General features: G+C 48.7%; 1 protein-coding gene across 23 annotated transcripts in view; it reads right to left on the bottom strand.

The window, feature by feature from the left end:
- DLG1 (discs large MAGUK scaffold protein 1) overlaps positions 1-15,661 on the bottom strand; it is an 818,929-nt gene that overhangs the window by 423,379 nt on the left and 379,889 nt on the right. For all 23 annotated transcript variants that reach the window (XM_082251441.1, XM_082251439.1, XM_082251438.1 and 20 more), the window contains one exon: positions 7,625-7,675. In XM_082251441.1, the coding sequence (XP_082107567.1) occupies positions 7,625-7,675 (51 nt within the window). The remainder of the gene's footprint in view (positions 1-7,624; positions 7,676-15,661) is intronic.

The raw sequence follows: 15,661 nt of genomic DNA on the forward strand, positions 1-15,661 counted from the left end.
AAAGGGAGCATGTTGCAATGCAGACAGAATCAGGTTCAAGTCCCACGGAGGCAAAGGCTCCCTCCGCGGAGGGGCCAAATGGCACACCCATTGAACAAAGGTGCGAATCAACGAGTTTGACGCCAAAATAGTTGTCTTTTAGAGTCTTAATCGTGGCCAGCGCCAAACGCTGGTCCACTCCAGTTTGGAGGAAAGCCAACACTCTCGACACCGAGTATGAGCGAGGGGAATACCCCCTGGACTCACACCAGGCAAAGTATGCTTTCCAAGTACGGTAGTAAATCTTCCCTGAAGAGGCTTTTCTAGCCTTGATCAGGGTTGGAATGACCTCAGGGGAGAGACCGCTATCCTTTAGGACCTGGCCTTCAACAGCCAGGCCGTTAAAGCCAGCGACTGTAAAGCAGGATGGAATATCGGCCCTTGAGACAGTAGATCTTCCCGAAGCAGCAGGCGCCACGGAGGTTCGACTGCCAGATTGACGAGGTCCGCGTACCAGGACCGGCGAGGCCAGTCCGGTGCCACCAGAATCACCGTGTGCGGTTCCGAGGCTAACCTGCGAAGGAGCCTGGACAGCAGCTAAATTGGGGGAAAGGCATACTTTAGACGATACTGATGCCCGAGGATCGCGCATTCTTGCCACGAACCTTTCCACCTTGTTGTTTAGACGAGACGCGAACAGGTCCACATCTGGTGAACCCCACTTCGCGCACAACATCTGGAAGACATCCGGGTGAAGGGACCATTCCCCCTGGTCCAGGGTTTGGCGGCTCAGATAATCCGCCTGCCAGTTCTCCACCCCCGGTATGTGAACTGCCGTTATCGCCGGGACGTGCGTCTCGGCCCAAGTCAGAATGTCGGCCACTTCCCGAGCCACTCGGGCACTCCTGGTGCCCCCTTGATGGTTGATGTAAGCCACCGTGGTGGCATTGTCCGTCTGAACCGGAACCGGGCGGCCCTGAAGCCGTTCCGACCATCTTAGAAGGCAAAGCTTTATCGCTCTTAATTCCAGAATGTTGATCGGAAGGGATGCTTCCTCCTCCGACCACACCCCCTGAGCGGACAGAATGCCCAGGACACCACCCCAGCCCGACAGGCTGGCATCCGTGGTGACCACCGTCCACAGCCATGGACGAAAAGACTTGCCACCTGACACCGCCGGGGACTGGAGCCACCACAGAAGACTGTCTGGTGTGACGGCTCAACGAGACCCGCAGATCCAAGGACTGCGGTCGCCCATCCCACTTGGCAAGAATCTCCGCCTGGAGATCCCGCGTGTGAAACTGGGCAAAGGGAATCGCCTCGAAGGCCGAGACCATCAACCCCAGGCATCTCATGCATGTCCTGAGTGACGAGAGCCGGTTGTCCCTGAGGGACCTGACTTCCTCCTGAAGCGTCCGGAGCTTGTCTTCCGGTAGGAAAACCTTTGCTTGGACAGAGTCCAGAATCATCCCCAGATAGGGAAGGCGAACCGAAGGACACAGAGTCGACTTCGGAAGGTTTGTGGTCCAACCGAACTCCTGCAGCGCCTGCAGCGTGGTGGACAGGTCGGTCAACAGGCTCTGGCTGGCATGCGACCTTATCAGGAGATCGTCCAGATACCCTAAGACCGCAATGCCCTGTGCCCGCAACAGGGCCAGGACCGGCGCCAGCACCTTGGTAAAAACCCGCGGAGCCGAAGCGAGACCGAAAGGTAACGCCACGAACTGGTAGTGGTCCTCCGCAATGGCGAATCGAAGGTACCTTTAGTGACCCTCGAAAATGGGGATGTGTAGGTACGCATCCTTCAAATCGATGGAGGCCATGAACTCCCCCGGACTCAGGGCAGCCACCACTGAGCGTAAGGAGATTCCATGCGGAACTTCCGAACACGCACGAAGCGGTTCAAAGCTTTCAAGTCCAGAATCGGACGCACCTTGCCCTCCTTTCTGGGCACAGTGAACAGATTGGAGTAAAACCCCCGGAATCTGTCCCGGTGAGGCACCGGAACCACCACCCCCTGGGCCCGCAGGTCCTGCACCGCCAGGCGCAGACCCTGCAAGCGTTCCGGAGACAGCTGAAGATTTGAGGGAAAAAATCTGCCCGCCGGCCGAGAAAGGAATTCGATCTTGTAACCTGATCGAACGATTTCCTGAACCCATCTGTCCTGGATGCGGACCAGCCAAGGTTGGAGGAAACCGCGCAAACGTCCCCCCCACCCCAGAAGCGGGTGAGGGCGTCCCTTCAGGCGGAAGTGGAATGGGATGCAGAACCGACCTGACCGGATTTCTGCTTGCCTGTCCACGGCTTCTTCTGTGAGCCCTGGCCTTTGAAGGGCTTGCCCTTGGATTGTGACCGAAAGGCACGAAAGGACCCCTGAGAGGGCCTAAACGAGGAGTTCTGCTTGCCATGGAAGGACTTGTTCTTGGGATTCTGTGGCAAGAGCGTACTCTTGCCCCCAGTAACACCTTTCACTAGAGTATCCAAGGCTTCGCCGAATAGGCGAGAACCAGCATAAGGAAAGTCCGCCACTGTCTTGGGAGATGATTGGTCGGCCGACCAACTCTTCAGCCAGATCAGACGACGGTTGAGCACCGCAGCACTAGACAGGCGTGCAGCCAAAGGGGCCAAATTCAGGTCCGCATCACACAAGTACATGACCCCCTGATGGATCTGATCCACTATAGCCAGCGAGGTCGGCGGAGCCGAATCAGCCACCAGGGTGCACCTAAGCACCTTTGTCCAATCGGCCACCGCTTGGGCCGCCATAACTGAAGCAAAAATAGGCTTGAGCATAGAGCCAGCAACCATGTATGCATGACGGGCAAGAGACTCCAACCTCCTGTCCGTAGGGTCCCGGAAAACCGGAGTATCTTCAGTAGGAACCAGGGTAGCCTTGTTGAAAACGGCTACAGCATGATCCACCTGGGGCGCCACACACCAACGCTCGTCGGTGGAGGGTGCGAATGGATAAAGCAGTTTAAACTTGTTAGGCACTGTAAAGGGCTTCTTTAAGTTGCGCCACTGTTCATTAACTGTGTGACGAAACTCCGCAGGGCAGGGAAAAACCTGCGCTGATTTGCGGGTTCTGTGTGTCCCAAAAGAGGACACCCTATCAGGAGGAGTGGGCTCATCCTCAAAGTGCGTCTCCTTAATAGAGGCAATCAGCTCATCCATGAGTGCAAGCTCTTCAGGCGAGCCAGGGGGAGAAGTATCAACCCCCTCCACCTCCGCCTCCCCCTCAGACCCCATAAAGTCCAGAGATGAGCGAGACCCTGAGAAGGGCACGCCAGCCACAGCAACCACATCGCCCTCTGAATCAGAGGAAATGGATAACCTGGCCCTCTTAGCAGATCGTTCAGCCATCAGCACATGCATCTGAGACACTAAGGATGCCACTACAGTGGCCAGATCAGCCCCCTCGGGGGGTGCAGCAGCCCCCTGGTCCCCCACCAGGGCGGGGGGGAAACTTGCTATCCTAAGAATCCATGTTCCCAAACAGTAATGAGAGAAATAGGTACTGGCCCTTTAACACAACGGCAAGCGCAGCCCACCGTATACTAACTGTATGCACCGACCCCAAAGGGACAGAGAACACTGAGATAGGAAGGACAGTACAATGGAGGAAAAATGGATGGGTCGTTCATGGCGCCAGGGCAAACCGTAGCTGAACGCTCGATGGCAGGCTGGGGATCCATCTGGCCCTCAGCCCTGGGATCCAGGGCGGCCAGTCTGAGACCCAGCTCTGCATGACACATCTTCATCCGAAGATCCCTAACTAAGAGCCGACAAAATAACAGCCAGTAAAGTAAAGAGAAAATACATGAAATAAAATCAAAAAAGGGTAGAAGGCGGAGACTGAGGCCCCAGCACAGGAAAGCCTGCTACTCCTAAGCTAGGCAAGATAAAAACTGAGTTGGGAATGCTGGTGCAGGGAGGTATTGACTAGTGGGACAGCCCCTAGGGGTGTGTCTATGCTAAAAGCTTTTGTTATTAACAAATCTTGTGCCTAGCTACTCCTGCGGAGCAAATGTCAATACCCATTGGTGAAGACTTGGGAAGGGGCGGCGACTGTCGGAGGACGTAAGAGAAAGAAACCCCTTTTACAGCTGCATCAGTAGTACTACAAGTTCCAGCGCACCAGCGGTGCTGCTATAGCAAAAAGAGGGAACTGTACCCCACAGGGACTCACCACCACCAACGTAAGGAAGGATGCAGAGTGCCAAGCTGGTTGCCCTGTGGCGATCAGAGAGAAGGAAGCGCCGAAGCCGCCACTAGGAGGCCCAACGCCGCATCACCGCTCCACAGGCTACAAGAAAATGGCCGCCACATTGATTTCTTCTTTACAGGGCTTGATAGGTTAGTCTTAGAATGTGGCTGCGAGTAGATTTTGAGTTTGTTTTAAGCGAATCTTCTACTTTAAAGAATTGGTGATTAAACTGTGAACAGATGAGATATGCATTTGCTGAGAAGTGTCAGGTTATCTCTATATGAAATTATAAGTGATGAAATATATCTGCGACACTTACATTGACCTCAGCCTGACACATCAACCTCTGTGCAGGAAAGCTGGCCACACACACACAATAGTGTTGACCAACCCTTAAACAGTGCAAATGAAGACAGGCTTGTGTAACTAGTCAGAGACAATTGGCCATACAAAAACGTCCCCAATTTTCAAGGTTTTATACAAAGGGATGTGATGAGAGTCGGGAACTCAAAGTTTGAAGAAGAACTTCATCAACAAAAGGGAACAAAGCAGTAGACTGTCCTCATTGTTCTAGGGTGAAACTATCTCTTCCTGAGACACCCAGTATTGACTCAGCTAAAACACATAAGTCTCATCCAAATGGTGACTAAAATGTGTATATATATATATATATATATAGATAGATATGTATGTAGGTATATATGTGTGTATGTGTATGGGTATATGTACATGTGCATATATGAATATATCTATGTGTGTATGTGCATGTGTATGTATCCAGTTATCACCATATATTGAATTTTGGTATTGTTATATGTAAAGGATAATGCATCACAAGAATAACTCATCAACAGAGATGGCTCACCCACCAAATCATAAATAATGTCCAATGACGCTATAAACTACAAATAGCATGATATATCCCTATGAATTTCTTGTAATTAAAAAATATTGCACAAAGATTATGGGAAGATGAAATAAAGAGTTTTGCTACAGGAAATGAATACAGCTACTAATAATGACACTACCAGCAGAGAACACAATCTTGGAACAAAATATTGGAATGTTCTAAAAGCAGAAATCACCAAATCCCCAAAAATATGATTCATATTACTATATGGTTTACAGCAAATCCCACATCACATTATAGGACAATCCCAATTCCAATGATGTAACTAACTGTTAACCAATGGGCAGGTGAACAATGACCAGTCACTGCCCACTTCTGAAACCACCACTGAGGAGACAGTCAATATTGGTTGGGGAGTGGTCATTTCAATCAATAGTTTCTGATCGTATAAATGAGAACCCCTGGGAAAAAGTAATGGTCTCTGAAAATAAAAAAAACCCTAAAGAACACACCTAAGGAAGGACACAGGAAAAGACTGCTGCCATTGACCACTGCCCACTTGCTGATTTCTTGCTGTTGAGACAAACTACCATACTTTGAACATTTTTCCATGGAAGGAGTGGTGAGTAATAGACTTCATAATTTTTCCTTAACCCCTTTGTTTCCAAGATAGTAGGAACTGTATGGTACTGTTTGAAGTTTTCTGATAATCTACATTGGGTAGAGCAACTCTTATGTTAATTTTTCTTTTTCCACTGAATCAATTGATTTTATGAATTTAAATTGTTTGTCTAGAGTTAAGGCTAATTTAGCAGATTATTGAATTTAAGTGTATTGGGTATAATAGGGTGTTGCTCTTTAAGATAAGTTTCTTTCTTTCCTACGGCCGCGGAAAGTGAGAAACTGCCTTAAGAGTGGTCAGGCATTTTGTTTTTAATATTTTAATTCACAGTTAATTTTACTTTCTATCAGGTTATATATTTTGATATTGTGTGTGGAATATGAATCACCAGTAAATTTAGTTTTGTATGTAAATATATAATTATACTCGTATTTTAATAAATTATATTTATTAATTTAATTGGGAGATATTTATATATTGGTAAGAAATCACCATAAGCTCCAAGAACTCAGGAAAATTGCTGTGGTATACTATTGAGTGTCTGAACAAAATTGATTGGGTTTTTCTTAGTTATTAAATTATTTGCCGTAATCGGCTGGAGGCACTGCGTCATAATTCTATTGATAATTCAGACACCGCCTTTTAGTAATAAATTAAAAATAGTCAGATTTTATACCACACTGCACAACAGAAGGAAGCTTCTTTCATGGTGTGCATCTTCCCATGGGGAAAATAGTAAAGGAACAACACTTCCTTCTTCATAAACTAGGATTTACTGGCTCTATCCTTGTGAGAAAGCCAGAAGTGGTGAAATGCATCACCGAAAGTTTTTAGTGCGGCTTACTTTTTTATACTTCGGATTAACGGGCATTCCTTAGGTGGAAGGGACCACAAAAACCTGCTCTGCCTCTAGCCACTTAAAGGAAAAAAAAACATTAATAGAAGGTCTAGAACAGGGGTAAACCTATCTAAAACTTAACTAAAATTAACAAGCAAGGCCTAACTAAATAGTAAGAGAAACAGTCTCCATGTTCATACACTAACTGAAGCATAGTGGAAGTACACCAGGGGAGCAAATAGGGATGCCCAGGCAGCAGCAGGAGTGGGAATTTTGACAGAAGGGGCAGCATTTAATGGAACCAATCCCCTTTGCTACCCCCCCCCCCCCCCCGCGGCAGCTGAAAGCTGGCGGGAGGGAGAGGAGGAGAAGCTGGGGCAGATTGTGGATTGATGAGTTGCTGTCCCGTGGTCTAAAAGTAGGACGTTAAAGTGCTTGTAAACCTTTACAGATACCCAGTGAATTGACTACAGAGCTTAGTGAGGAGAGTTAAGAGCTAACTGGAGGGTAAGGACACACACCCCTTTGCATAGCACATAGGAATAGACCTTAGGCTGTCAATCACAGGCTGTTTGCTGGAGATCCCGCCTCTGTCAGGAAAACTTGTGACTAGTGCAGACAGTAGGGGAACAGAAATGACACTTGGTGCTCTAGACTGAGCCAAGTACAAATTATAGAGGGATGTGATTGTATTTCAAGTTTACAACCACTTTTAATTTTGGCCTTTTATTTGCTTATCAGATCTATAAAGCATGCCTATATATGGGTTTTTGAATATCCGTTATGTAAACAGCTAAAGTTCAAATAAGGAAGCAGATGTCACAAAGGACAGCAAGTATGTCAGTTTCAGAAATGTAATAAGGGGTGTTATAAATACCTCAGCTTATTTTCTGGCGTTCATAACCAACAGGGAGATCTAGCCTTTAGCCATGGCTATAATAAGCTGAGTGCATACCTGTTAACCTAAGCTACTTGACAACTATTTGTTCTACATATACTTTTATGAAAAACACAAAAGCAGGGTTGTAGGGAAAATCCCTGACAGGGTCATTAAAAGCAGGTAATCAAACCCTGCACAACCCAGAATTTGCTTTGAATAAATCTGATTTTATTTTCAATGTACATTACCCTTTCAAGTGTGATTTCTTCATATTCATAATCCGCATCTGTTCCATTTATCTACAAAAAAAAAAAAACTAAAGTAAGTTAAATGTCAAGCAGTCAGTAATATAAAAAAATACAATACACCTGAGTGAAGCTTAAAGCAGACAGTATGCCAGTATTACTTGAGAAAATAGGTCCGGTGGTAGTAAATCATTCTTAACCACTTGCCGACCACCCGCAGCATTTATACTGCAGCATGCTGGTTCAGCTGCGCGAATCGACATATGGGTACGTCGGTTCATGGGAGTGGCGCTGGGGGGCGGGCACCCGTGATCGATCCCCGCTGAGATTTGGCTGAAAACCACAGCTGACCGTTCTCTCTGAAATGATCACAAAGCGCCTGTGATCCTTCTATATAGGATCACAGGTCTATGATCATTTCACAAGTCCATCCACCATACTGTTAGAAAACACTTCCCTAGGCTCACACTTAACCCTTCGATCACCACTGTGTTAACCCCTTCCCTGCCAGTGTCATTATTACAGTAACTGTGCATATTTTTAGCACTTACTGTAGTAATGTCACTGGTTCCCCCAAAGTGTCAAAAATGTCAGTTAGGGGCCCGGACTGTCCACCGCAATGTCGCAGTCTGCTAAAAATTGTTGATCGCCACCATTACTAGTAAAAAATTATTTAAAAAATGACAAATCTTTCCCCTAGTTTGTAGACGCGCAATAACTTTTGTGCAAACCAATCAAAACACGCGTATTGCGATTTTTTTTTACCAACAAAATGTAGCAGAATACAAATTTGCCTACAAGGATGAAAATTTTTGATTTTTCAAATTTTGGAGGGATTATTATATAGCAGAATGGGAATTTTTTTTTTTTTTTTTTTTTTTCAGAATTGTCGCTATTTTATGTTTATAGCTCAATGAATAAAAATCACAAAGGTGACCAAATACCACCAAAAGAAAGCTATTTGTGGTAAAAAAAACTGAATTTTTGTAAAATCTTACCGTAAAATTCCTTTCTCCGAGTCCTCCGACAGTCGTCACCTCCTCAAAGTCATCACTCTTGGGGTATTGACTCCCGCTCCGCAGGAGTAGCTAGGCATAAGACTTAATCAAAATAACAAAAGCATTTAGCATAGACACACCCATGGGGGCTGTCCCACTGGTCAATACCCCCTGCAGTGATCCCTCCCAACTCATTTTGGTAGAATAGCATTAGGTGTAGAAGAAAAAACCCCAAAAGAGGGGCAGGGGCGGCGACTGTCGGAGGACTCAGAGAAAGGAATTGTACGGTAAGATTTTACAAAAATTCAGTTTTCTCTTACGTCCTCCGACAGTCGCCGCCTCCTCTAAGTCATCACCATAGGGATGTCCCAAAGCAGTGTAGACCTGAGGGGTGGGAGACGCAACCGTAGAAAAGGCAACGCAGCACCCACATCAGAGAAAGGAACCTTACACCCACAGTAAGAGAACCTTCTGGGCAATAGAAAAGGCTCAACAGGAACAACAACCCAGGAAAACAAATATCCAGGGGATAAACACCCCAACAGCCAGGGACCTACAAAAAAACAAGGGTCCCCTATGGCACTGCCGCACTGAGAACTTTGCGGCCAAAGGAGGCATCAGCTGATGCCAGAACAACCACCTTATAGAATTTGGAAAAGGTGTGCACCGATGACCAAGTCGCAGCCTTGCACACCTGGGCCACCGAGGCTCGCTGCCAGTAGGCCCAGGACGAACTCAAAGATCTGGTAGAGAGTGCCTTAACAGGGAAGGGTGGAACCCGTTCCTTCAAAGCATAGGCCTGTTCAACGGTCTGTCTGATCCATTTGGCAATGGTCGCTGCCGACACAGCCATGCCCTTCCGAGGTCCCTCAGGAAGGACACAGAGGGAATCCGATTTCCGAAAGGATTCAGTGGACGACAGGTAAACCCTGATCGCCCGGACAACATCCAAGGAATGCAATACAACCTCCTTAGGATGCTTCGGCTTCGCACAGAGCGAAGGCAAAACAATGTTCTCATTAAGGTGGAACTCAGAGACCACCTTAGGGAGAAAAGTGGAATGAGGTCGCAAGACCACCTTATCCTTGTGAATCACCAAGTAAGGAGAGCGGCAAGACAACGCCGCCAACTCCGACACCCTGCGAGCCGAAGTGATCGCCACTAAAAAAAGCAACTTTCTTAGACAGCAGAGGTAACGATATCTCCCGGATGTTTTCAAAGGGAGAACGCTGTAACGCGGACAGAACTAAGTTCAAGTCCCATGGAGGTAAAGGCTCCCTCCGGGGAGAGGCCAAATGTCGCACACCTTGAATAAAGTTGCGAATTAAGGAATGAGACGCCACAGGGCATTGGAAAAGAATAGCCAGTGCAGATACCTGGCCCTTTATCGTGGCCAGCGCCAAGCGCTGGTCCACACCAGTCAGGAGAAAAGCCAACACTCTTGACACCGAGTACGAGCGAGGGGAGAACCCCCTGGACTCACACCAGGCGAAATAAGCTTTCCAGGTACGGTAATAAAATTTTACCAGAAGAGGTTTTCCTAGCCTTGATTAGAGTAGGAATGACCTCTGAGGAGAGACCCCTGTCTCTCAGAACCTGGGTCTCAACAGCCAGGCCGTTAAAGCCAGCTACTGTAAAGCAGGATGGAAGATCGGTCCCTGAGACAGTAGATCTTCCCGCACCGGCAGCCGCCAAGGAGGCGCCACTGCCAGGTGAACAACGTTGGCTTACCAGGACCGGCGCGGCCAGTCCGGCACTACCATAATCTCCAAGTGCGGTTCCGAGGCTAACCTGTGTACGAACCTGGACAACAACTGAATCGGAGGAAAGGCATACATCAGACGATACTGATGCCAAGGGGCCACCAACGCATCCGCCAGAGGATCACGCGTTCTTGCCACGAACCTTTCCACCTTGTGGTTTAGCCGAGACGCGAACAGATCCACGTCCAGGGATCCCCACTTCGCACACAGCATTTGGAAGACCTCCGAGTGCAGGGACCATTCCCCCTGGTCCAGGGTCTGGCGGCTCAGATAGTCGGCCTGCCAATTCCCCACACCCGGAATAAGAACTGCTGAAATCGCCGGGACATGAGTCTCGGCCCAAGACAGAATGTCGGTCACCTCCCGGGCCGCTCGGCACTCCTGGTGCCCCCTTGGTGGTTGATGTAAACCACCGCGGTAGCATTGTCCGTCTGTACCTGAACAGGACGGCCCCGAAGTCAGTCCGACCACTGGAAGAGAGAGTTTGATCGCTCTCAATTCCAAAATGTTGATCGGAAGGGAGGATTCCTCCTCTGACCAAGTGCCCTGGGCAGACAGGTTGCCCAGGACTCCACCCCAGCCCGACAGACTGGCATTCGTGGTAATCACTGTCCACAGTAACGGACAGAAGGATTTGCCTTCTGACACTGCCAGGGACAGGAGCCACCACAGAAGATCCATTCTGGTCTGGCGACTCAAAGAGACACTCATAGCAAAGGACTGAGGTAGTCTGTCCCACCTGGAAACCAAAAAGAAACAAATCACCGCTCTGAAAACAATCAGCTGAGCCAGATGGATCCCAAGCAGCTGTGGCAGTCCTGTAGGAATGGGTGCTCACCAAGGTCCGTGACCTGAGGAATCCATGTGAATGAAGAAGGTGGCACTTCCAGACCCAGGAACTTGGAAACTTGAGTTTATTTCTTCAAATCATAAGTACAACATCAGACAAGACCACAAGACAGACTGGACAGCAGACGCGTTTCACACCTTGTGCTTATTCATTGCAAAGTCTGTCCCACCTGGCCAGGATCTCCGCTTGAAGAGACCTTGTGTGAAACTGAGCGAAGGGTATCGCCTCGAAGGCCGATACCATCAACCCTAGGGACCACATGCAGGTCCTGAGTGATGAGGACGGCTTGTCCCTGAGGGACCTGATCTCGTCCTGTAAGGTTTGGAGCTTGTCCTCCGGCAAGAACACCTTTGCCTGAGCAGAGTCCAGGATCATTCCCAGATAGGGAAGACGAACCGAAAGAGACAAGGACGACTTCTGTACGTTGATGGTCCATCCGAACTCCAAGACCGCAATGCCCTGTGCCCTTAGCAGGCCCAGAACAGGCGCCAGCACTTTGGTAAAGACCCTTGGAGCCGAAGCGAGACCGAAAGGTAACGCCACAAACTGATAGTGGTCCTCCGCGATAGCGAACCGAATGTACCTCTGGTGACCCTCGAAAATGGGGATGTGTAGGTACGCATCCTTCAGGTCTATAGAGGCCAGGAATTCCCCTGGGCTCAGGGATGCCACCACCGAGCGAAGAGATTCCATACGGAACTTCCGAACGCGCACGAAGCGGTTCAGCGCTTTCAGGTCCAGAATAGGACGTACCTTGCCCTCCTTTCTGGGCACAGTGAACAGATTGGAACAAAACCCCCGAAACTTGTCCCGATGAGGCACCGGGACAATCACCCCCTGAGCAAGGAGGTCCTGCACCGCTTGATGCAGGTCCTGCAGGCGCCCTGGGGCTAAATGAAGATTTGAGGGAAAAAAATCTGTCCGCCGGCCGGGAAAGGAATTCGATCTTGTACCCTGATCGAATGATTTCCTGAACCCACCTGTCCGGAATTCAGAGCAGCCAAGGTTGGAGGAAAGCGCGCAAACGTCCCCCCACCCCAGAAATGGGTGAGGGCGCCCCTTCAGGCAGAGGCGGATTGACCCGCCGCACCGGCATTGCCAGACTTCTGCTTGCCCGCCCAGGGCTTCTTCTGGCTACCTTGGCCCTTGAAGGGCTTGCCCTTGGTTTGATTCCTAAAGGCACGAAAGGACCCTTGATTGGGTCGAGAGGCGGAACTAAGCACCTTAGTCCAATCCGCCACCGCCTGAGCCACCAGGACGGACGCGAAAATAGGTTTGAGCAAGGAACCCACCACCGTGTAGGAATAGCAGGCAAGAGACTCCAACCTCCTGTCCGTGGGATCCCGGAACACCGGGGTGTCCTCAGTGGGAATCAAGGTAGCCTTGTTTAAGACGGCCAACAGTGTGATCCACCTGTGGAGGCACACACCAGCGCGTGTCCGTAGCCGGCGCAAAGGGATAAAGCAGTTTAAACCGACTAGGTACCGTGAATGGACGTTTTAAATTGCGCCACAGTTCATTCACAGTGTAATGAAATTCAGCGGGGCAGGGAAAAACCTGCGACGACTTGCGGGTCCTGTGTGTACCAAACGATGACACAATGCCCGGAGGAGTGGGCTCATCCTCCAAATGTAGTGTCTTTCACAGAAGAGATCAACTCATCCATAGTTGCGCGTTCTTCAGGCGACCCCGGGGGGAGAATCATCAACCCCCTCCACCTCCCCCTCAGACCCCAGTGGGCCCAGGGATGATCGAGACCCTGAAAAGGGCACGCCCGCCACAGCAGCCACATAACCATCTGAATCAGAGGAGACAGATAATCTAGGCCTTTTCCTAGCAGCTTGTTCAGCCATCAGCACCTCCATTTTGGATAGTAAAGACGCCACACCAAATCAGGTATAACAGGGGATACAACAGGATTGGGGTCCCCCACCAAGGCTGGAGGGAATTTGCTGTCCTGAGATTCCATTGCCCAAGTTACAGTAAGAAAGTACAAGAAAAGGTACTGGCCCTTTAAGATCGCTGCGGAGTGCGCAGCCCACCGCTATATGCACAGTGAACACAGACCCCCAAAGGAGAAAACTGAGCCAGGAAGGACAAAACAAGGAGCTATGGAAGAGACAGTCTGCAGAGCCCCCACAGAGTGTTACCACATCAATCGCTGCTTCAGAGGAAAATGAAGTGAGGTCATCAGAGGCTGAACTATAAGCTGCAAGACCCAGGGAAAATGGCTGCCCATAGAACTGAATGGGAGGCATCGGCAAGATGGCCGCCGAACATGTGCTCGGAACGATCGTTCTGCCACACACAAGATGGCGCCGGATGGCGCCAAAACAGCATGTAGTTAAGCCCAACAGTGAAGCCAGACATGCTTGCCCATACCTAAAATGGCGGACCGTGCGGATTTTACCCGCTGCGGCCGCCACACACAGTCTGCACCCCCAAAACACCGCAGTGACACAGGGGAAGGGGCCCCCAAAACTACACAGCACCGCAGCGCATGTAAAAAGGAGACCCCCGCAGGGATCGCATCAGGGAGCCCCACACAGGCACAGACATGGGGAATACACAGCAACACAGGACTGCCACCCCAGACAGAAGCCCCACACAAAGTACTTACCTGTACCGGACGGCGTGGGGTGCCTCTATGAACGGAAAGCCGCTGTCCTCATCTGACAGGGAATGCCGTTACCCAAGGACAGGACACTGCAGCACCGCAGATGTGTCCAGGGAGGTAGCCACCTCACAGGCTGCATCCCTGCTGCGAGCAGGGATGGGTCGTTCATAATGCCAGGACGAACACATGGCTGAACGCTCAATGGCAGGCTGGGGGTCCCTCTGACCCTCTGCCCTGGAGAACCAGGGCGGTCAGTCCGATTCCCAGCTCGGCAAGAATCCATCTTCATCCGAAGATCCGACTAAAACTAAAGCTGACAAAACAAACAGCTAGTAAATCAAAGAAAAAAAACTGACATTTTCAAAGAAAATCAAAGAAAAAAAAGATTAGAAAGGCTGAGACTGTAGCCCCAGCACAGGGAAACCCAACTACTCCTGACGCTAGGCAGAAACAAACTGAGTTGGGAGGGATCACTGCAGGGCGGTATTGACCAGTGGGACATCCCCCATAGGTGTGTCTATGCTAAATGCTTTTGTTCTTTTGACCAAGTCTTATGCCTAGCTACTCCTGCGGAGCGGAAGTGAATACCCCAATAGTGATGACTTAGAGGAGGCGGTGACTGTCGGAGGACGTAAGAGAAAAGGACCATTTTATTTTGGTACAGCGTTGCACAACCGCGCAATTGTCCGTTAAAGTAACGCAGTGCCGAATCTCAAAAAATGGCCTCCATTAGGGGGGCAAATCCTTCCGGTCCAGAACGGGTAAAGAACATGTTTACATCCCCCTGCCTCCTCAAAACACGAATACGTGCTATAGTCCTCCACTCACCATTCCCACAGTTGATTGGGTACTTACTAACCTCCTAGTTTTCAATGGGTCATACTCAAAATGCTGGCGCAAGGTCTCATTCAAATCTAGGTATGCAGACAGCGAGGCGCTAGATTTTTTACCAGCAGGGCTGCAGACAGCGCAAAATGCAGCAGCTGTTATAGGAAGTAAGAAAAGACCCAAGTCAAACATGTCCATTAAGGAAAGCAGATCGGACAAATCTTCAGGGCCATAGTCACTTGTGTATTTGAAAGCTTAGTCTTTATAGAACTTGCACAAAGGCTGTATCTTTAGAAGCATATCTTTATATTGCTTTTAATTAGCAAACGGTTATATAATGCTAAATAATTAACAGCTTTAAACAAACTTTCAAAGAATCAACATTTTACTGTGTACTCAGGTACACACGTTACTATGATACAACGTAGAATAAGTTTAATGCTCAGACAATTCTGTCCAACCAACCGTTCGTTGGGAGAATGAGATGTGATACTGAATACCAATTTCTAATGAAACCACTGGGAAACGATCCAAGAGATATTAAACTTCACAAATGCTGAAAATTTAATGCACAGCTTTTGTTTATGAAGAAATAAACAGATAGGAAAGAGCTGGAATGCCATTAGCAAAGCAACAGTCATCAGCTAATTATTTTGCTCTTCTGGCTTGGCTCATTATTAGCTTTGTTTGTAAACGGTTTGCCTCATTTTGCTATGCTATGGCACACACAAACTGTCCATAAGTCACATGCTATTCTGCTGAATATGAAGCATCCCAAAACAGGGCAACCAGATATCTGCTGTAGTGTAGTTCTCAATTCAGGAAAACTGCACTGGCTACTATAATTTATACTAATTTGTGGAACAAGCCACTCATTTGCAATTAAAATGTTATCTAACTGACAACAATAATGTACATAATCAAACCTAATAAAAGTAGTATAGGGTACACATTCTTTTAGCTGGCTTTACTGTTGCACCAACT

This window comes from Pelophylax lessonae, assembly GCF_965119305.1.
Source record: "Pelophylax lessonae genome assembly, chromosome: 3".
Lineage (NCBI taxonomy): Eukaryota > Metazoa > Chordata > Amphibia > Anura > Ranidae > Pelophylax > Pelophylax lessonae.